The 23,609-nt window shown below is 41.3% G+C and overlaps 1 protein-coding gene across 3 annotated transcripts in view; it reads right to left on the bottom strand.

Moving 5' to 3' along the window:
- The window catches only part of DNAJC6 (DnaJ heat shock protein family (Hsp40) member C6), a 48,601-nt gene that overhangs the window by 24,118 nt on the left and 874 nt on the right, over positions 1–23,609 (bottom strand). The window contains exon 2 of one of the 3 annotated variants that reach the window (XM_075287942.1): positions 4,095–4,269. The exons of 1 other annotated variant lie outside the window; for it this stretch is intronic. In XM_075287942.1, coding sequence (XP_075144043.1) covers positions 4,095–4,107 — 13 coding nt within the window. In that variant the 5' untranslated portion in view covers positions 4,108–4,269. Of the gene's footprint in view, positions 1–4,094; positions 4,392–23,609 lie in introns of those variants that run through there. One more of the 3 variants, XM_075287940.1, reaches the window with a different exon arrangement.

Here is a 23,609-nt window from a genome sequence, read left to right as displayed (position 1 = left end):
TGGAGTCCACCTGTCAGGACCCCCTGAAGTTACAAGAACAGGGACCCACAAGTGCCCCATGTGAATGGAACAAGTGTTACACATGCTCATCCACCATTCCATTCACTTCTATCAGGGACAGCAATCTTCGGCAGTCCCATTAGAAGTGAATATAGTGGCCGAGCATGCACGCCGCCCTCCATTCACAGAGGGCACTCAGGAGCACTTGCAATCCCCCATTCTAATGATCCAGTTGATAGAGGATATATAGCCATCGGAAAAACAAAGTACACTCTCTTTGATTTCTATAGTTTTACATATGAAGACATGATAAACAAAATCTGGTCCTCAGAAGGTCTTTAGGTAAATAACTCCGATGTACAAAAACTCAAAACAGATTCCAACTTGTCATTATTTATTTATCTATCCAAAACAAGGCCAAAATGCAGAGGTAGCGCGTGAAAAGTGAAGTACATACCTACTGCTTCCATAGGCATTAAGAGGATAAGTAACAGCCAGACATTGCTAATCAATTGCCCTTGACTGATTGATCATCAGCAAGTGTGACCACCTTGATACAAGCAGAAGTTTTGGCAGTTTGCTGGTCTGGAGCATTCAGACTTGTGTTAAAGAAAGTCTAGCAACAGGTTTGGAGCATCTAAACCAGCAGTATGTTATCATGCTGCTGGGGTTCATGGCCCCAAACCTGGTGTCTTCTCTGATTTCTTAAAAACCCAAACATGGCAAACCACAAGACTTTTGGAACAATGTTCTTTGGACAGATGAGACCAAAGTGGAGATATTTGACCATAATACATAGTGCCACATTTGGCAAAAAACAGACCCAGCACATCTGCAGAAACATTTCATACCAACCATGCGGCACAGTAGAGTAGGGGAGATGTTTTGGGCTTGTTTTGCAGTCACAGGTCCTGTGCACCTTGTAGCCATTGAGTCGACCAGGATACCAAAGTATTCTAGGGTCAGGTGTGAGGCCATCTGCCCAGTTTGGTCATGCACCAGGACAATGATCCGAATCACGGAAGCAAATCTACAAAAGAATGGCTGAAAAAAATACTCAAGGGTCCAATCTCAGGCCAAACCCTGCTGAGCATTGGGGGCGTCCCCAATGCTGCGAGAGAACTCTCTCCAGTGCCGCTTCATCTTCATCAGCATCATGCTCCTCAGCCTCCTCTTCCGGCGGTGACTTGTAACTTCTAGGCCTCGGGCAGAGCAGACTGCGCATGCCCACAGGCCACAAGAAAATGGGCGCTTACAATACTGTGCAAGCGGCCAATTTCTCGTGGCCTGTGGGCATGTGCAGTCTGCTCTTCCCGAGGCCTAGAAGTTACAAGCCACCGCCAGAAGAAGAGGCTGAAGATGATGCTGCTGATGAAGATGGAGGTGGCACTGGAGAGAGTTCTCTCGTGGCATTGGGGACGCCCCCAGTGCTGCGAGAGAGCTAATTTGCATACCGAGAAAAACCGGGATTGTAGATGAACGGTGGCGCGGAGAAGACAACGAAAGGTAGGAGATGAATAGGCTTTCTTAAGGCTATCCCGACGTGGTACCTAGAAAAAATTGTGTCTGAGTGATAAGATCCCTTTAAAGAGGGTGTGACAGAATCTACATCTAGTGTAGCGGTGATAGCAGTCAGCTCAGACACTGAATCAATAGGACGCTGCATCTGCAGCAACTGTATAGGCAACAGGTAGACCGCCCCTGGTGGGAATATAGTGCGCAGACACATGGCGGCCTCATGGGTGGCCTGACCCTAATAACAGTGCAGTAATACCAATCCACATACAGATTCCCCATGCTGCCAAGAAATAATGATCTGTACTAAAACATCACCACGCAGGCAGAATCAACATTTTATAAATAGCCCACCGCCCCACGTGTTCCATGTGGCACACAAGCCCCTCACGTGTGCAGCAGTGAAATCTCTAATCTACATCAGTATTCACAAACAGCAACTATATACAGAGATGTAGCAGTGCTGAATGTGTCACGTAACTCCTTGGGGCGACACAGTGCATCTAGATATGGTATAGACTAGGATTACTTGCAGTCCTATGTAAAAAAAACAAATTAAATCAATATTATCTGTAACAAATGACCAACTCAGCTCTGCTACATCTGTGTGAAGACTAGTTAATGGAAAAAGTAATACTGAGGTTTATGTATGTTTATAGCTCAGGAGCAAACACAACAATGGGGTGCAATATCTTGAGGTGTATGCAGCAGGTATACAAATCATTCCTATACATACTATAGCTGGGGTGCAGTGAGCTGAGGCATATGTCCCTTGTGCAGTAGTACGGCCAAAATATAATGTGTAAGTAACACACCCACAACTGGCATAGACAGCATGAATACATTGCAGTACATGATTATAAGGGAGTAGTGTACTGGGCAGCAGGCATAGGCATTACTGTAATAAGGGGAGGGGGCATTTAGTATGTAGAAACCCCCACTGTTTAATACAAGGAGGTGTATGAAAATGAATATTGGGATGTAATATATACAACATTACAGTGCTGCAATGTCTAAATTATATATATGTATGAATGTGACACTTATTGTGATGTATATAGATGGGGGCTTCTGTATAATATTCCAGTACAGTGTATTGGGGTGCGTACAGCATGGACAGTCAGCTAGATTATGGGAAGCAACACAGACATACTGAAGTGAAGTGAGTTACAAGGGGCCATGTACTGGGATACATACTGTATGAATTCTAGGGTGCAGGGTAGTAAAGTGCATAAGCAAGCATAACAAGAAAAGAATGAATGAATATAACCCTAGGGTGCAGAATATCAGGGTGTAGCTATAATTTGTCATAGACAGCATGCTGACTGCATTGTGACATCCCCCACGTGCAGCAAGGAAATTCTCATAATTGCAGTCCCTCTACAAGAGCAAATATAAAGGCGATGACAGGTTTTTGTTTTTTTTATGTGCAATAGGAGCTGCATATGCACTATCCACAGGATCAGCATACTGGAATGGGGAAGGGTCCCAAAACACAGTGCTAGGTTCTATCAGGACCCCACAATCATCCCAGAATTAGATCCCCACAATCATCACTGACTCAGGACCCACAATCACAAAATCAAGACCCCACAATCATCACAGAATCAGGATCCCATTAATAAGCATTCACAGGATTTGGGCCCCCCACATACAGCACATACTCAGCCCCCCATGTTGCATATACAGGAGCAAGCTCCCCCACACATGCAGTAAATACTTGATCAGGCCCCCCTACATGTGGTATATTCAGGAACAGGGTCTTCACACATGTAAGCCCCTACATATAATCTATACCTGATCAGGGCCCCTACATATAGTCTATACCTGATCAGGGTCCCTACATGCAGTATATACTGTACAGGATCAGGGTCCTCACACATGCAGCATATACATAACCAGGACTCTACCTACAGTCTATACTTGATCAGGGCCCCCACATGTCACACATATAGGAGCAGAGTCCTCACACATGCAGTTGCTTATAACCTCCACATGTAGTATATATAGAAGCAGGACTGTACATACAGTCTATACTGGATCAGGGCCCCCTCATGTAGTATATATAGAAGCAGGACTGTACATACAGTCTATACTGGATCAGGGCCCCCTCATGTCACATATATACGGTAGGAGCAGAGTCCTCACACATGCAGTAGATACTTGCTTATAACCCTCACATGTAGTATATATAGAAGCAGGACTGTACATACAGTCTATACTGGATCAGGGCCCCCTCATGTAGTATATATAGAAGCAGGACTGTACATACAGTCTATACTGGATCAGGGCCCCCTCATGTAGTATATATAGAAGCAGGACTGTACATACAGTCTATACTGGATCAGGGCCCCCTCATGTCACATATATACGGTAGGAGCAGAGTCCTCACACATGCAGTAGATACTTGCTTATAACCCTCACATGTAGTATATATAGAAGCAGGACTGTACATACAGTCTATACTGGATCAGGGCCCCCACATGTCACACATATAGGAGCAGTATATAGTTGCTGAGGGCCCCACATCCAGCTCTGGCCCTCACACACACACACACAGACATCCCCGCATGATGTACCTGAGCTGTCCATGGTGCTGAGGTCTGGCTGCTGCCGGCCCGGGCTCCTGGATGCTGGGGGGGAAGATGCAGCCGCCGCCGCCCCGCTCACTCCTTGCCTGCTCCCCGGCCGCTCCCTGCTGCTGCAGCCGCTTCCTCCGTCGCTATTAGCGTCTCCGGCGCTGCTCTCCACCAGCTGTAAAGATTCATAGCCGTCATTGTTGGTCTTTTTCCGGTAAGCACCGAGCAGGCTCATGGGTGACCTTCCCTCCCTCTCCCCGGAGCTGAGGGGATTACACTGGGAAGGGACTGGCCTGGATGGAGCCTCCCCCTGGTGGCACTGGCACATCTAGGTGTCTATTGTCCTGGCAGAGCCCTCCCCCTCCCCTCCCTCCTATGTAATACACCCAATATCAGACTATTCCTGGCCCCTCAGCCCGGGGATTAGCTGGGGCCATATGCTGCAGAGCTGGGGAGGTGAGGTCTACGGAAACTGGAGGTGTAAGAAGAACCACAATATAATATATAAAAGACACATATATACTATACACATATATTCTACATACAACACGTGCTATATAATATACAAAGAACATATATACATATCATTTACATATAATATACATATATCTATATACTATTCATATAATATATATTATATACAAATATCCTATGCACATGACAGATAATTTATATATAACACATATACACATGATGCATACACTGCACATAAACCCTCAGGACACCCACAGACCCCATAGACTATAATGGGATCCTTGAAACATGAAACATGTGGAGAGAAAAGTCCTGAAAGCCTCACTTTTCTCTTTGCATATTTTGTGTGGAAACCAAGTGGAAACTACATGAACTTCATTATAGTCTATGGGGTCTGTGGGTTTCCTAAAGGTAACTGCTTTGTTATGCGTAAAGGTTTCCGTTCGGGGGGTCCTGGAATACCGAACACAGACGTGAACTGGGCCTGAGCCAGACTGCTAAAACAGCGGTCACCCACAGACACCGGCAGACTCATTGACACTGAGTTTTCTTTCTTCCGATTTTTGGCGGTTTCTGCAGAGTATCTAGTGGAGATGCGAACTTAGCCACAGGCCATGGGTCAACTGGTACGCTATACAAATACATATAGTATAAATATAATGCGTACTATTTGTATTGCAGGAATTCTACATATATACATATGACACTTAAACAATACATATATATATATTAGACTACGTGCACACTGCCATCATTCAAGTCCAATTCATTGTAGGATCAGAACAATGGACTAAAAAGTTGACAGAATGACTGATTCTCAGATAAAGTATCCTCCATCTGCATTTGTCTCCATTCACTGTAATGTTAAAAGAAGATGAAAACTTTTCAAACGAGAGTCCCGGGAACAGGTTATAGTGATTGGTGGGGGTCTCGGCACCCGGACCTCCACAATATAACAACTGTGATGTAGCAATAACAGGGTGATGGCCCTTTAATAAGCCCACCCATCCATGTACTGTATAATAACTCAATGGAGGTCAGAGATTGCATTGTGTAGGTGAGAACAGCTCCCTCTTGTGCTCATAGTTCGCTTAGGTGGAATGCTATGAAAGCTGATCATGATGATCTATAGGTGACACTTCTGCTATATCATTGTTCTAGTTTTTATAAACCTCTTTTAGAGCTTGCTGCTGGTCAGATGTCAGGTCTCGGGTTCAGCCGATGTTCTCACACTCCTCACTATATCCAGCCTCGCAATTGATTGTCTCCTTTAGACTCCATTACCAATTCTGGCTTGGATTAAAAGGTAAAATTTAATTTTGAGTCTCTTAATAGCAGAAGTTATAAAGGCTGCGGTCACTGCAGATATCAGGTGACCATTGCCTTTAATTGGCATTATAGTCAGCATTGTGCAGTGTAGAAGAATCTCCCGGTAGAGGTTACATCTCATGTATAAGGAGGTGTCATCATTCATCATGTATGAGGTGCAGCCTCTGCCGGCACTGGGACTGGAAACACTGGCGTGAGTAACAACAGTCCTCATAAATCTGCCGTAAAATCAAAACCCCTAAGAAAGTCGCACAAGCGCAGTTATTGACAAATTTCACCTCATTCAGAATCTCTTTCCAATTTCCCAGTGCATTGTATGGAAGAGTAAATCATCCGATTACAAAGTACAATGCATCCTGCAAAAATAAAGCCCTCGTACAGCGGTGTGAATGGAAAAATAACATGGCTTTTGGAAGGCAGGGAGTAAAAACTAAAGCCTAAAAATGGCTGCAGCAGGAACGGATTAAAATTTATAGTAAGTTTTACATTTTTTGAGTAGTTTTACTACTTCTGCACAAATCTTCACCTCTAAAACAACCCTTTTAAGGGTTAAATTATAAAATTTTGGCTTCTTGCAGCCACCACTAGAGGGAGCTCTTTGTATATAGCTTTAATGTTGGGTTTAAACAGTGCCTTATATCACCCCCACTACTGATTCTGGCTCAGTCCTTTAACTCCCAGCATTCCTAGCAGTTCCTTTTGTCATCCGATATGCTAATTAGTCTGTTTACAGTCAAGTGGGTGGTTTCTTGGTACAAAGCAGAGAGAGGGGCGGGATTCAGAGCTCTGACACTGTCCAATCAGAGGAGGATTTCATCTCAGAAGGAGTCCCCCATACTAGACATATGACTTATCCATTCCTTTATACATTGGGGGAGATTTATTGTGCCCCTATTCCACTTTTCTGTTTTGCAACTCTTTAAATTCTATTTGCACCAGACATTTGCCTAGTGACAGTTTTACTCTGCCATTTTCCAAGTAGAGGGTGTGGCTAGGTGTGCAATGGGCTGAGTTGAGTTTTCCGCTAATATCAATCTATGTGTCTAGTCATAAGTTAAAGGGGTTGTCCAGGAAATAGAGAACTGGGGCAGGAGGCTGGGGAAGGTGACATAACAAAAAACCCATACTCACCTGTCCCTGGTGCTCTGGTGTCCTCCACTGGTGTCCGGGCCAGCAGTGCCCAGGGGCTTGTCCCAACAGAAATCCTCCTGAGCGTCGGGGCAGCGGGCGATTATGGGTTTTTTTTTGTTTCACCTTTTCCGGTCTCCTGCCCCAGTTCTGTATTTCCTGGACAACCCCTTTAGGCACATCCTCCATCATGTTATTATTTCTAGTCATCTAGTATAAATGTCATATTCTTATGCTGTTCTTATTTTTTTTTCCATAGATAGATAGATAGATGATAGATAGATAGATAGATAGATAGATAGATAGATAGATAGGAGATAGATAGATAGATAGATAGATAGATAACTAGAGTGTATATTGTAATATGATTTTTAATGTACTAGCCCCCTCTAGTGTTCACTGTGAGGTCTGCGCTCCAGTGCACTTACATGTTAGTGCTGTGTGACTTTCCTATTCCTCAATAATTTTGGGCCTCTCTCATTTTTCCCTTTAGTGGGTACATCACCATATCATACAGAATTAGCTTTATACCAGCAGTAATTTCTATAGAGCACTATAAAGTCATTTTAATTGTGATTTTATGATATTGTTTATGCTGATTTTTGCGACATCAATATAAAAATGTGGAGCTGACCATAGACATGGTGTTCTGTTCACAAGTATTTATATCGGTGCAATGCTGGGGCACATTATCAAAACCACTGTGAAAATATACTTTGAGGGAACTCGCTACCTGCGAAGCAGCTAAAGGGTCCATTCACATAGAGTAACGTGCCACGTGATGTGGCACGTATACGGCGTGTGAGACTTTGCGCGCCGTAAAAGCTCCCATTGATTTCAATGGGAGCCTGAATCGTAAACGCCGCGTTATTTTGCGGCCATGATTTTGCGCAAAGTCTCACACGCCGTATACATGCCACATCACACGGCACGTTACTCCGTGTGAATGGACCCAGAGATTGTTATTGTAAATTTTGCCCTAAAAAATTCTGAGCATTTTACAGAACTGTACATATACTGTAACACGTGGAAAATAACAGTAAAAATCTGGGCAGTATGTGGAAAAGTAGTATGAACATATTACCGTACTTATACGCTTTACACAACCAGTTCTCTACATCTTTGCTGTTTGCCTGGACTTGAGCAACGGGGAGAAGGGAAATCGTTTCCAAAAAAAACTTATGGCTAATATGGGGTATATTATATTATATATTGTAAGAGTCCGCCTTGTGCTTATAGCGCATCTGTGATGCATAAATCAGTATCTGAAATCTTCAAAAACTGATTTTAAACTGTCCAGATTAAAACCCATAGATTTCAATGAGTTTTAAAAGTAATCAGTATGTATCAGTGTGTGCCATTTCCATCTGGTTTCAGCTTTTTTGTGCGGAGAGCGAAGTAGAACTTGCAGAACTTTGTCTCCGTACTAAAAATAAGGATTCCAAACCAACAGCAACCAAGCCATTTAATTTTTAACATTGAGGTCTATGGAAAACGGACAGTTTGTGTCTGTTTTACAATCTATTTTTCCCTCTGCACATGCTTAGACTGGAGAAGGGGGAAGAAAAATAAAAACGTATTGCTCAAAAACAGACACAAACGAACACAAATGGTCAGTCTTTTTGATCAGATAGATAAATAGATAGGAATACATGGATCCCAATGATTTCTGTGTAGGCCCCTGATGGTATGATTCCCTGTATATAGTGTATGTGATATATATACTGTATATACACTGTCTACCAATAAGTATTTGGACACGTGGTAGAATAGAAGAACAACATTTATTCATATTCAGTAGTTGGTAGCGCCTCCAAGAGCGGCCATTACAGCCTCAACCCTCCAGGGCTTTCCACAACTGGTATTTTTAATTCCATTTTCTTAGAGAAGACAGGTTAGTCCTTTCACTGATTTTGGACGACTGCAGTTTCGGGGATCTGCCGACTCGGGGCATATTCTGACAATCACTGTTGCATTTGCATGGGTGTCCAAATACTTATTGGTAGACAGTGTGTGTATATATATATATATATATATATATATATATATATATATACATATATTTATATATATATATATTTATATATAGGTAATGACTGATGGGACGCTCTAGAGCAGGTTTTCAGTAGTAAGTAATGATGTCACTCGTACACCTTGTCTTCTCTATTACTATTAGTGATGTCGATCATTACTGGTTAGCGGTAATACACAAGGAAATCATCTGTATATGTTTGCAGGAGATTACAGCTCAAATGACATTATGTCCATGCACAATACGTATAATATATAATATATACCTAATAATGGCCCTAACTAATGAAATGTAATTACTTCCGGTTGTTAGGTCGTTTTCTGGTTAAATTACATTCACAGCCAGAAATACTATTATCCAACACGAGAGCGGAAATATTCAATGTGTGTAGCAGGTTAGAGGATGTCTTCAGAACACATGGTATAGAAGTCCCTATAGCTTAGATCATTCTTAAAGGTACAGAAGCAGTATTATAAGCTATAGGTGGCATGGCTGATATCTGTCAGTCCAATACCTGTAAAAGTTTCAGAACTGGAAGACTGGAGATATGTGATATGAAGTAGTGATCATGGGTGGGCAGGGAGTACACTGGACCTGTCATCCCTTTAAGAACACTAGAAATAGCCGATAGTAGGGAACAATAGATTGAATATACTTGCAAGCATGTACAGGATAGTGCAAACAAAGCTGGTACATTACTAAAACAGAGCTGATGGCAGCAGGAGAGGAGTATGTTGACTGTTTACTATCCCTGTACTGTGACATCACTGTGTGTATTATCCCTGTACTGTGACATCACTGTGTGTATTATCTCTGTACTGTGACATCACTGTGTGTATTATCTCTGTACTGTGACATCACTGTGTGTATTATCTCTGTACTGTGACATCACTGTGTGTATTATCCCTGTACTGTGACATCACTGTGTGTATTATCTCTGTACTGTGACATCACTGTGTGTATTATCCCTGTACTGTGACATCACTGTGTGTATTATCCCTGTACTGTGACATCACTTTGTGTATTATCCTGTACTGTGACATCACTGTGTGTATTATCTCTGTACTGTGACATCACTGTGTGTATTATCCTGTACTGTGACATCACTGTGTGTATTATCCTGTACAGTGACATCACTGTGTGTATTATCTCTGTACTGTGACATCACTGTGTGTATTATCTCTGTACTATGACATCACTGTGTATAGTATCTCTGTACTGTGACATCACTGTGTGTATTATCCTGTACAGTGACATCACTGTGTGTATTATCTCTGTACTGTGACATCACTGTGTGTATTATCTCTGTACTATGACATCACTGTGTATATTATCTCTGTACTGTGACATCACTGTGTGTATTATCCTGTACTGTGACATCACTATGTGTATAATCCCTGTACTGTGACATCACTGTGTGTATTATCCTGTACTGTGACATCACTGTGTGTATTATCTCTGTACTGTGACATCACTGTGTGTATTATCTCTGTACTGTGACATCACTGTGTATTATCTCTGTACTGTGACATCACTGTGTGTATTATCCTGTACTGTGACATCACTGTGTGTATTATCCCTGTACTGTGACATCACTGTGTGTATTATCTCTGTACTGTGACATCACTGTGTGTATTATCCTGTACTGTGACATCACTGTGTATATTATCTCTGTACTGTGACATCACTGTGTGTATTATCCTGTACTGTGACATCACTGTGTATATTATCTCTGTACTGTGACATTACTGTGTGTATTATCCTGTACTGTGACATCACTGTGTGTATTATCCCTGTACTGTGACATCACTGTGTGTATTATCCTGTACTGTGACATCACTGTGTGTATTATCCTGTAGTGTGACATCACTGTGTGTATTATCCCTGTACTGTGACATCACTGTGTGTATTATCTCTGTACTGTGACATCACTGTGTGTATTATCCCTGTACTGTGACATCACTGTGTGTATTATCTCTGTACTGTGACATCACTGTGTGTATTATCCCTGTACTGTGACATCACTGTGTATATTATCTCTGTACTGTGACATTACTGTGTGTATTATCTCTGTACTGTGACATCACTGTGTGTATTATCTCTGTACTGTGACATCACTGTGTGTATTATCCCTGTACTGTGACATCACTGTGTGTATTATCCTGTACTGTGACATCACTGTGTGTATTATCCCTGTACTGTGACATCACTGTGTATATTATCTCTGTACTGTGACATCACTGTGTGTATTATCCTGTACTGTGACATCACTGTGTGTATTATCCCTGTACTGTGACATCACTGTGTGTATTATCCTGTACTGTGACATCACTGTGTGTATTATCCTGTACTGTGACATCACTGTGTGTATTATCCCTGTACTGTGACATCACTGTGTGTATTATCCTGTACTGTGACATCACTGTGTGTATTATCCCTGTACTGTGACATCACTGTGTGTATTATCTCTGTACTGTGACATCACTGTGTGTATTATCCTGTACTGTGACATCACTGTGTGTATTATCCTGTACTGTGACATCACTGTGTGTATTATCCTGTACTGTGACATCACTGTGTGTATTATCCCTGTACTGTGACATCACTGTGTGTATTATCCTGTACTGTGACATCACTGTGTGTATTATCCCTGTACTGTGACATCACTGTGTGTATTATCTCTGTACTGTGACATCACTGTGTGTATTATCCTGTACTGTGACATCACTGTGTGTATTATCCTGTACTGTGACATCACTGTGTGTATTATCCTGTACTGTGACATCACTGTGAGTATTATCCTGTACTGTGACATCACTGTGTGTATTATCCCTGTACTGTGACATCACTGTGTGTATTATCCTGTACTGTGACATTACTGTGTGTATTATCCTGTACTGTGACATCACTGTATTATCCTGTACTGTGACATCACTGTGTGTATTATCCCTGTACTGTGACATCACTGTGTGTATTATCCTGTACTGTGACATCACTGTGTGTATTATCCCTGTACTGTGACATCACTGTGTGTATTATCTATGTACTGTGACATCACTGTGTGTATTATCCTGTACTGTGACATCACTGTGTGTATTATCCCTGTACTGTGACATCACTGTGTGTATTATCCCTGTACTGTGACATCACTGTGTGTATTATCCTGTACTGTGACATCACTGTGTGTATTATCCTGTACTGTGACATCACTGTGTGTGTATTATCTCTGTACTGTGACATCACTGTGTGTATTATCCTGTACTGTGACATCACTGTGTGTATTATCCCTGTACTGTGACATTACTGTGTGTATTATCCCTGTACTGTGACATCACTGTGTGTATTATCTCTGTACTGTGACATCACTGTGTGTATTATCCCTGTACTGTGACATCACTGTGTGTATTATCCTGTACTGTGACATCACTGTGTGTATTATCCTGTACTGTGACATCACTGTATTATCCTGTACTGTGACATCACTGTGTGTATTATCCCTGTACTGTGACATCACTGTGTGTATTATCCTGTACTGTGACATCACTGTGTGTATTATCCCTGTACTGTGACATCACTGTGTGTATTATCTATGTACTGTGACATCACTGTGTGTATTATCCTGTACTGTGACATCACTGTGTGTATTATCCCTGTACTGTGACATCACTGTGTGTATTATCCCTGTACTGTGACATCACTGTGTGTATTATCCCTGTACTGTGACATCACTGTGTGTATTATCCTGTACTGTGACATCACTGTGTGTGTATTATCTCTGTACTGTGACATCACTGTGTGTATTATCCCTGTACTGTGACATCACTGTGTGTATTATCCTGTACTGTGACATCACTGTGTGTATTATCCCTGTACTGTGACATCACTGTGTGTATTATCTATGTACTGTGACATCACTGTGTGTATTATCCTGTACTGTGACATCACTGTGTGTATTATCCCTGTACTGTGACATCACTGTGTGTATTATCCCTGTACTGTGACATCACTGTGTGTATTATCCCTGTACTGTGACATCACTGTGTGTATTATCCTGTACTGTGACATCACTGTGTGTGTATTATCCCTGTACTGTGACATCACTGTGTGTATTATCCCTGTACTGTGACATCACTGTGTGTATTATCCTGTACTGTGCCATCACTGTGTGTATTATCCTGTACTGTGACATCACTGTGTGTGTATTATCTCTGTACTGTGACATCACTGTGTGTATTATCTCTGTACTGTGACATCACTGTGTGTATTATCCTGTACTGTGACATCACTGTGTGTATTATCCTGTACTGTGCCATCACTGTGTGTATTATCCTGTACTGTGACATCACTGTGTGTGTATTATCTCTGTACTGTGACATCACTGTGTGTATTATCTCTGTACTGTGACATCACTGTGTGTATTATCCTGTACTGTGACATCACTGTGTGTATTATCCCTGTACTGTGACATCACTGTGTGTATTATCCCTGTACTGTGACATCACTGTGTGTATTATCTCTGTACTGTGACATCACTGTGTGTATTATCCCTGTACTGTGACATCACTGTGTGTATTATCTCTGTACTGTGACATCACTGTGTGTATTATCTCTGTACTGTGACATCACTGTGTGTATTATCCTGTACTGTGACATCACTGTGTGTATTATCTCTGTACTGTGACATCACTGTGTGTATTATCCTGTACTGTGACATCACTGTGTGTATTATCCTGTACTGTGACATCACTGTGTGTATTATCTCTGTACTGTGACATCACTGTGTGTATTATCCTGTACTGTGACATCACTGTGTGTATTATCCTGTACTGTGACATCACTGTGTGTTATATCTCTGTACAGATGGTCAGGGTGCCCTGGTGCTCCATTTCAAACTTTGCTATGGTCCCTATGGATACTTGTAATTCGCTTTGTTGGGAGGTTAGTGATTACATTAGATAAGATATAAAGCAGGTATGAATTTAAACAACAAATACATTTCTTCACAGCTCACCCCTAGATACAGAGTTGATTCAAATTTGGCACAGATCACAGAGGATTTCCTGGACCAAGGAAAAAAGATGCAGTCGATTTTCAAAAGGTAAAAGCACCAGTGTCTTTAGGATAATATTTGTATAAATAAAATGTAACATTTATTCACATGTTAAAAAAAGACAAAGATTGCAGAACAACCATCCAGTATAGACACTATGACTAGTTGCGTTCCTTTTTTTAGCAAGTGAATAAAGATTACATTTTATTTATGCGAATTTTTGTGGAGAGACAAAGTAGGCATGTGTACATTGGACATAGATCCATAAAATGGTATATCTGGGGGAATTTTAAATGGAGGTGTGGACGTCGTCGGTGTTGCTGTGGATACGGTACATCGACGACGTCCTCCTCTTCTGGGGCAGTACGGAGGTGGAATTTTGGGCATTTGTAGACTCCCTGAATGAGAATCAAATAAATCTCCATTTCACAGTAGAGATTCATCCAAAAGAAATTTCGTTTCTGGACTTACTAATTGGGATCCAGGAGGATGGGACGGTAAACACCACAGTTTTCCGAAAAAAAACCCAGCAACAAATAGTTTGCTGAGATATGATAGTTTCCATCCTAAACCAATGAGGAACGGTATTCCGAAGGGTCAGTTCCTGCGTATTCGCAGGAACTGCTCAGGAATTCAAGAATTCAATACAAAAGCGGATGACCTAGAACGGAGATTGCGTCACAGGGGCTACCCAGGGATGGTTATAAAAAGGGCCAGAAACCACGCTCTAACCCAAAATAGGATGGAATTACTGGCACCGAGACTTAGAGAAAAAAATATCTGAGGGAATAGACTTACATATAGTGGGTGAAGTACAAAATACTCTCTGGTGCTTGTGCTGATTGTATTATTTAGTGTGATGGAGGGGATGAGAACATAAATGAGCAACTGGGCACACTTACTATTAACCTGTTGTGGAAACTTAATGTGAGACGCCTCTGTTTGTAGCCCTGGATATGTTATTTCTGGGGTAGCCCTGATATATTATTGATAGCAGCGCTTGTACTTTAGTGGGTTTCTTACTTTTTGCAGGTAGATGAATTGATGTATTATTGATCTCGGCACTTGCCCTTTAATCTCATGGAAGCAGCTGCTACTGGTACCGTCCAAGTCTACAATTATTGGTGAATTGTCTCGGGGTCCAATGTGTATATTATGAATTATGTATCAGAATTGCTCATGTAGAAGTGTGCAAGAGTCTGTGACCTGTGAAGTGACTGACAGGAGACAGGTCAATGTTCTTGAAGTGTTGTGTAGTATTGATCATTATAGAGATGAGCGAGTACTGTTCGGATCAGCCGATCCGAACAGCACGCTCGCATAGAAATAAATGGACGTAGCCGGCACGCGGGGGGTTAAGCGGCCGGCCGACGTCAAAGCGGAAGTACCAGGTGCATCCATTCATTTCTATGGCGCGTGCTGTTCGGATCGGCTGATCCGAACAGTACTCGCTCATCTCTAATCATGAATTTCTAAACCTCAATGGTATCAGATTGTATTCGTCATCTGAATAATAGTTTATGGTGTGTCTCTAGAACCCAGCATATCTCCCATCCCCGCAGGTAGATAGGTTAGGGTCATCTGACTCATAAGGTGGTTTCCCTAGTGAATCGCTGCCTCCGTTAGGTCTTTGGAGCAATGAGGATGTTGGCTCATACTTCTGTGGAGCAATGACAACACTCTCATTGCTCCAAAAACTGTATTTGTATATAGCAAAGGAGGCAGCGATTCAGAGGGAGAAAACCCCAACTGGAATGGTATCATGGGTTCTGGTGGGGGACAGAAAAGTGTTCCCATCCTAATCTGTTACCAGTGTTACTATGTTGCCTTGTATTGTGATAGTGAATAAAGTATGTTCCCAACAGTGCAGAGTATTTCAGATTTATTTGCTAACCTGATATGCTGGAGATTTTCATGCAGGGGAATCAGGTGGATTTGGGTGCGTCTTACCTACAGGCTTCACTGCGGGTCCCCACATCTTACAACCTTAGTATTGTATAGGTAAAGCCTGCAGTGCAAGTCGCTTTGCATTGCAGATTGCAGTGGCAGCATGTGGATGAGACTTGTTTACAAACGCACAGCGTGTGTGGCCTAACTTTTATGAGACATGTATATTTGGCAGAAGGATTGCTATGTGTGTCAGTTCTTGTGTTCTTGCACACAAAGGGTCATAATGGTGCATTCTTCATTGTACAGAAGGGTTAGGGGAATGGGGAACAGGAATGGGGTTTGGAGATGGTCATGGACTCCAGGTCATAACTTGAGTGTCACATCCTGAGTCTTTAGGGGCCTATAAGATGTTTCTTTCCAAAAATAGGAGCCCAGTACTATGAACAATATGTTATAGTTGTGGGACCTGGCACAGATTTTGCATTGAGGCTCAGGAGCTTCATGTTACACCTCTGTTTACTTCACCGATCTGCTTGTCTTTTATATTTTTTTGTGTTCCACCCTATTTGCGGTTCATCTTTTTCCTCTCTTGATTTTTTTTGCCATACAGTCACAGGGTACGTATACAGAAAATATATTTATATAAGGTCCATACGTGGAGCCTAAAAAGATTGTCATTCATCTCTTTTACACATGAGAGCACAGAAATGTTTTCCTTCTGAATCCGTTTCTGGAGACAAGGATAGCCAGACCCTCAGAAGTTCTTCCAATATTTCTAACATTGTCATGAAGAACCATTAATAGGCAGGGCTGGACAGGGTCAACCTGAAAGGATGGGGGTGGGGGGTGGGGTGGAATAGGAAATATTAAATGGTTCTGCTTTTCCTTGCTGTTTCATACCACCACAGTCCCAGCCTATAAAAAACTAGTAACAGCCCGCTACTTCCCTTCCACTCCTAATTTCATATTTCTTCTAGTACAGAAAGTCTATTTGTCTAGGTATATATAGGTATAGTACACCAATGGCAAAAGCTGGCGCTTGCAAAGCAATCTTAGGACCCCATAACAAAAAATAGAATGGTAAAATAAACAAGCAAAGAAAAATGACATAGTAACTAAAATTTGCAGTCTGCAGTCACCACTAGGGGGAAAACTTCCTGAATATGAGTTCTTAAATGGTCACTAACTTTTCAGACAAATTTAGTGTCATTTAATAGAGCATGTGATTCTGGACCAAAATGTTGCTGTTTTCTATCTGACTAGGTATTTCCACCTTCCTAACTTGCTGTTTACTCCATGTTACTAAGGAAGGTCTGTCTTTAGAAAGCAGCAGGAAACTTAGTAAGAGGGGCGGGACAGGTCTCTTCTCACGTTCTCTGCATGTTCCCACACAGCTTTCCCTGGCTATACACTTCACAAAGAGGAGTCTTTAGCTTCTCACACGCTGACTGTGAGTGTCTGGAGAGTATCTACTTCTATCTAGATGTTTGTGTTATTACTGATGGGTTGTTAGTCATATACAGTAAGCAGATTGTGCAAAGATTTCTCTTTTTCTGTGTCGGGGGTCTTTTTAGCTGCATCATAACCTGGATTTGCAGTCCACTGTCTCTGGATCTCCTACATGATAGTCACCGGTAGTAGTAATAATAGATTGGGAAGGGAGTAGACAGTCTTGTATAGACAGAGAACAGACTGCCAACCAAGAGCACCCTGCACATATTTCAACAATTGATGAAAACCCAGGGACCCTTTAAGGCTCACATTGTACTCATTGGGTGTTGTATAAATCTGTATGCAATGAGATACCCCTTGTGGTGGCAGTAGGCAGCTTCAGCAATATATTACAGGGCTACCTCTTATCACATGCTGCATAGCATTGGTGTGGGCTGTCTGTATAGAAGGTAAGCTACAGGGTAAGGGATATGATGCCAACTAGACCTTGAACATTTCCAAGGGCTGGTAACAACTGCAAGATGCACCTATTCCCATTCAACGCTGAGGTGGATATAGTATATAGTAGCGTCTCTGAGGTCATTACAGTAATCTATCATCTGCTATGTTAATAAAACCACTGGGAGCCGTGTCTAATCCATGAATAGTCATTTATTTTAATAAGGGAAAGGACTATAGAGCTCATTAAGTAACACTTCATTTAGGTGCGGACTATGCCCTAAGCCATGGCAAGTAAAGAGACAGCCGCTATGCAGCAGAATGTGCCCCTCAGTGCGGTATATACAGTATATCTCTGACCATGCTATTATCAATATCAGTAACCGAGACAGACGGCATTGCAATATGGTCACCAGTATATGGCACCATAGATTAAATATCTAGTAGTGTACAGGGGTATTCTTGTCTCAGCCATTAATACCGAGATGGGAATACCCCTCTGAAAGGTATTTCCACATCAATTTGAGGCCGGGGCCCCAAGAGAATTTATACCAAAACAGTTTGCAAAGTTTCTTCTTTTTTTTTTTTAGATTTGGTCGTAACATTAGATCTGTTTTGTTTGTTTTTTCCACATTTTTCTCTTTCCCAATAATACCTGGAAGTCCAGAAAACCTGATAGCCGGCATAGTCTCTGTATACTCTAATAACACGACCATAGTAAGAGCTCCAGACCAGTTGGCCCATCAATACAACAGACAAAGGGCTATCAGCCATTAGACAACTCATATTATATTTTATCAGAATTCCTACTTGGAAATAGTCTGGAATCAAATACTCCAGTGTATACCAGACGTATGGATTACTTCTATTTACCGTAATGGTGCACCTAGAGTAGACTGAAAACCATCAGGACCATTGAAATCCTGGATTTACTTAATATCACATCTCACACCCTTAATCTGGAAAATGCTGGAATATTCAAAAACTAAAATCCAAACACAAAAGTGCTTCAGACAATCTCATGGATATCTTCCTTATTTTTTCCAGCTATAGTAACTCCTATCTAGGGGGTGCTTGATAGATTAGAATCAAGAACATAAAAAATAACCATGGGGCGCCATAACAAATCCTGTAATTGGACCCATTCTATCATGACCAGCAAAGAGTTCAGAATAAGTTTGTGATTATTTTGATCTCCCCAATGCATAGGCATAATACAGACAGCAATGTCTCAGTACAGAGATAATACACACAGTGATGTCACAGTACAGAGATAATACACACAGTGATGTCACAGTACAGATAATACACACAGTGATGTCACAGTACAGAGATAATACACACAGTGATGTCACAGTACAGAGATAATACACACAGTGATGTCACAGTACAGATAATACACACAGTGATGTCACAGTACAGGATAATACACACAGTGATGTCACAGTACAGAGATAATACACACAGTGATGTCACAGTACAGAGATAATACACACAGTGATGTCACAGTACAGATAATACACACAGTGATGTCACAGTACAGATAATACACACAGTGATGTCACAGTACAGAGATAATACACACAGTGATGTCACAGTACAGGATAATACACACAGTGATGTCACAGTACAGAGATAATACACACAGTGATGTCACAGTACAGAGATAATACACACAGTGATGTCACAGTACAGATAATACACACAGTGATGTCACAGTACAGATAATACACACAGTGATGTCACAGTACAGGATAATACACACAGTGATGTCACAGTACAGGATAATACACACAGTGATGTCACAGTACAGAGATAATACACACAGTGATGTCACAGTACAGAGATAATACACACAGTGATGTCACAGTACAGATAATACACACAGTGATGTCACAGTACAGGATAATACACACAGTGATGTCACAGTACAGGATAATACACACAGTGATGTCACAGTACAGGATAATACACACAGTGATGTCACAGTACAGATAATACACACAGTGATGTCACAGTACAGGATAATACACACAGTGATGTCACAGTACAGAGATAATACACATAGTGATGTCACAGTACAGGATAATACACACAGTGATGTCACAGTACAGATAATACACACAGTGATGTCACAGTACAGGATAATACACACAGTGATGTCACAGTACAGAGATAATACACACAGTGATGTCACAGTACAGGGATAATACACACAGTGATGTCACAGTACAGAGATAATACACACAGTGATGTCACAGTACAGGATAATACACACAGTGATGTCACAGTACAGGATAATACACACAGTGATGTCACAGTACAGGGATAATACACACAGTGATGTCACAGTACAGAGATAATACACACAGTGATTTCACAGTACAGGATAATACACACAGTGATGTCACAGTACAGAGATAATACACACAGTGATGTCACAGTACAGGGATAATACACACAGTGATGTCACAGTACAGGATAATACACACAGTGATGTCACAGTACAGAGATAATACACACAGTGATGTCACAGTACAGAGATAATACACACAGTGATGTCACAGTACCACGATAATACACAGTGATGTCACAGTACAGAGATAATACACACAGTGATGTCACAGTACAGGGATAATACACACAGTGATGTCACAGTACAGGATAATACACACAGTGATGTCACAGTACAGAGATAATACACACAGTGATGTCACAGTACAGAGATAATACACAGTGATGTCACAGTACAGAGATAATACACACAGTGATGTCACAGTACAGAGATAATACACACAGTGATGTCACAGTACAGGGATAATACACACAGTGATGTCACAGTACAGGATAATACACACAGTGATGTCACAGTACAGGGATAATACACACAGTGATGTCACAGTACAGGATAATACACACAGTGATGTCACAGTACAGAGATACTACACACAGTGATGTCACAGTACAGGATAATACACACAGTGATGTCACAGTACAGGGATAATACACACAGTGATGTCACAGTACAGGGATAATATACACAGTGATGTCACAGTACAGGATAATACACACAGTGATGTCACAGTACAGAGATAATACACACAGTGATGTCACAGTACAGAGATAATACACACAGTGATGTCACAGTACAGGATAATACACACAGTGATGTCACAGTACAGGATAATACACACAGTGATGTCACAGTACAGAGATAATACACACAGTGATGTCACAGTACAGAGATAATACACACAGTGATGTCACAGTACAGAGATAATACACACAGTGATGTCACAGTACAGAGATAATACACACAGTGATGTCACAGTACAGAGATAATACACACAGTGATGTCACAGTACAGAGATAATATTCACAGTGATGTCATAGTACAGAGATAATACACACAGTGATGTCACAGTACAGGATAATACACACAGTGATGTCACAGTACAGGATAATACACACAGTGATGTCACAGTACAGAGATAATACACACAGTGATGTCACAGTACAGAGATAATACACACAGTGATGTCACAGTACAGGGATAATACACACAGTGATGTCACAGTACAGAGATAATACACACAGTGATGTCACAGTACAGAGATAATACACACAGTGATGTCACAGTACAGAGATAATACACACAGTGATGTCACAGTACAGGATAATACACACAGTGATGTCACAGTACAGAGATAATACACACAGTGATGTCACAGTACAGAGATAATACACACAGTGATGTCACAGTACAGAGATAATACACACAGTGATGTCACAGTACAAGGATAATACACACAGTGATGTCACAGTACAGGATAATACACACAGTGATGTCACAGTACAGGATAATACACAGAGTGATGTCACAGTACAGGATAATACACACAGTGATGTCACAGTACAGAGATAATACACAGAGTGATGTCACAGTACAGGATAATACACACAGTGATGTCACAGTACAGAGATAATACACACAGTGATGTCACAGTACAGGGATAATACACACAGTGATGTCACAGTACAGGATAATACACAGAGTGATGTCACAGTACAGAGATAATACACACAGTGATGTCACAGTACAGAGATAATACACACAGTGATGTCACAGTACAGAGATAATACACACAGTGATGTCACAGTACAGGGATAATACACACAGTGATGTCACAGTACAGGGATAATACACACAGTGATGTCACAGTACAGGGATAATACACACAGTGATGTCACAGTGCAGGGATAATACACACAGTGATGTCACAGTACAGGGATAATACACACAGTGATGTCACAGTACAGGATAATACACACAGTGATGTCACAGTACAGGATAATACACACAGTGATGTCACAGGACAGGATAATACACACAGTGATGTCACAGTACAGGGATAATACACACAGTGATGTCACAGTACAGGGATAATACACACAGTGATGTCACAGTGCAGGGATAATACACACAGTGATGTCACAGTACAGGGATAATACACACAGTGATGTCACAGTACAGGATAATACACACAGTGATGTCACAGTACAGGATAATACACACAGTGATGTCACAGTACAGGATAATACACACAGTGATGTCACAGTACAGAGATAATACACACAGTGATGTCACAGTACAGGATAATACACACAGTGATGTCACAGTACAGGATAATACACACAGTGATGTCACAGTACAGGATAATACACACAGTGATGTCACAGTACAGGATAATACACACAGTGATGTCACAGTACAGAGATAATACACACAGTGATGTCACAGTACAGGATAATACACACAGTGATGTCACAGTACAGAGATAATACACACAGTGATGTCACAGTACAGGATAATACACACAGTGATGTCACAGTACAGAGATAATACACACAGTGATGTCACAGTACAGAGATAATACACACAGTGATGTCACAGTACAGGATAATACACACAGTGATGTCACAGTACAGAGATAATACACACAGTGATGTCACAGTACAGAGATAATACACACAGTGATGTCACAGTACAGGATAATACACACAGTGATGTCACAGTACAGAGATAATACACACAGTGATGTCACAGTACAGAGATAATACACACAGTGATGTCACAGTACAGAGATAATACACACATTATCATCTACACTATGACATCATAACATAAGAAAAAACATTGAATGTTGTTATAAGTATAATGCAGATCTGATATCAGAGCACATGAGTAATGCAAAGAGTAATCCACAAGAAAGTTATAAGACGTTCAGCAGGGGTAACTATTGGCCTCCTTAATAAAACATAGAAAAAGGCCATATTGACTTGTCCTCACCCCCTGCCATATTCATCATTAGCTGTATCTAATAGCTGTATCTAATAGCACGGTCTATATGGGCCCTCTTAGTTTTGGAGCTCTGCAGCCTCCGCTGTTCCTTCTGCTACCCTTCTGTCAGTTTCCCCCTAAGTATTCCTGCCCAGTATTCCTGAACATCTGATAGTCTGGGTTACAATGTTGTTTTCTATGAATCCTCCTTATAGCTGACACTCGGTATAAATCACCTTCAGTCTCTTTATAGTGACATTGAAGTAAATAGCTGGCTGCTGACTCTATAAATACAATGTGTCATTGATCTCCTTCTATTTTGCATCTCTGAACATTCGCCACAATGTATTGCAGTGACGCGACCAATCAGATGTGGTAACT

The sequence above is a fragment of the Leptodactylus fuscus genome, chromosome 9, assembly GCF_031893055.1.
Source record: "Leptodactylus fuscus isolate aLepFus1 chromosome 9, aLepFus1.hap2, whole genome shotgun sequence".
In the NCBI taxonomy this organism is placed as follows: domain Eukaryota; kingdom Metazoa; phylum Chordata; class Amphibia; order Anura; family Leptodactylidae; genus Leptodactylus; species Leptodactylus fuscus.
Note: the sequence above shows the minus strand (reverse complement) of the source record. Positions and strands in the feature narration are given on the sequence as shown.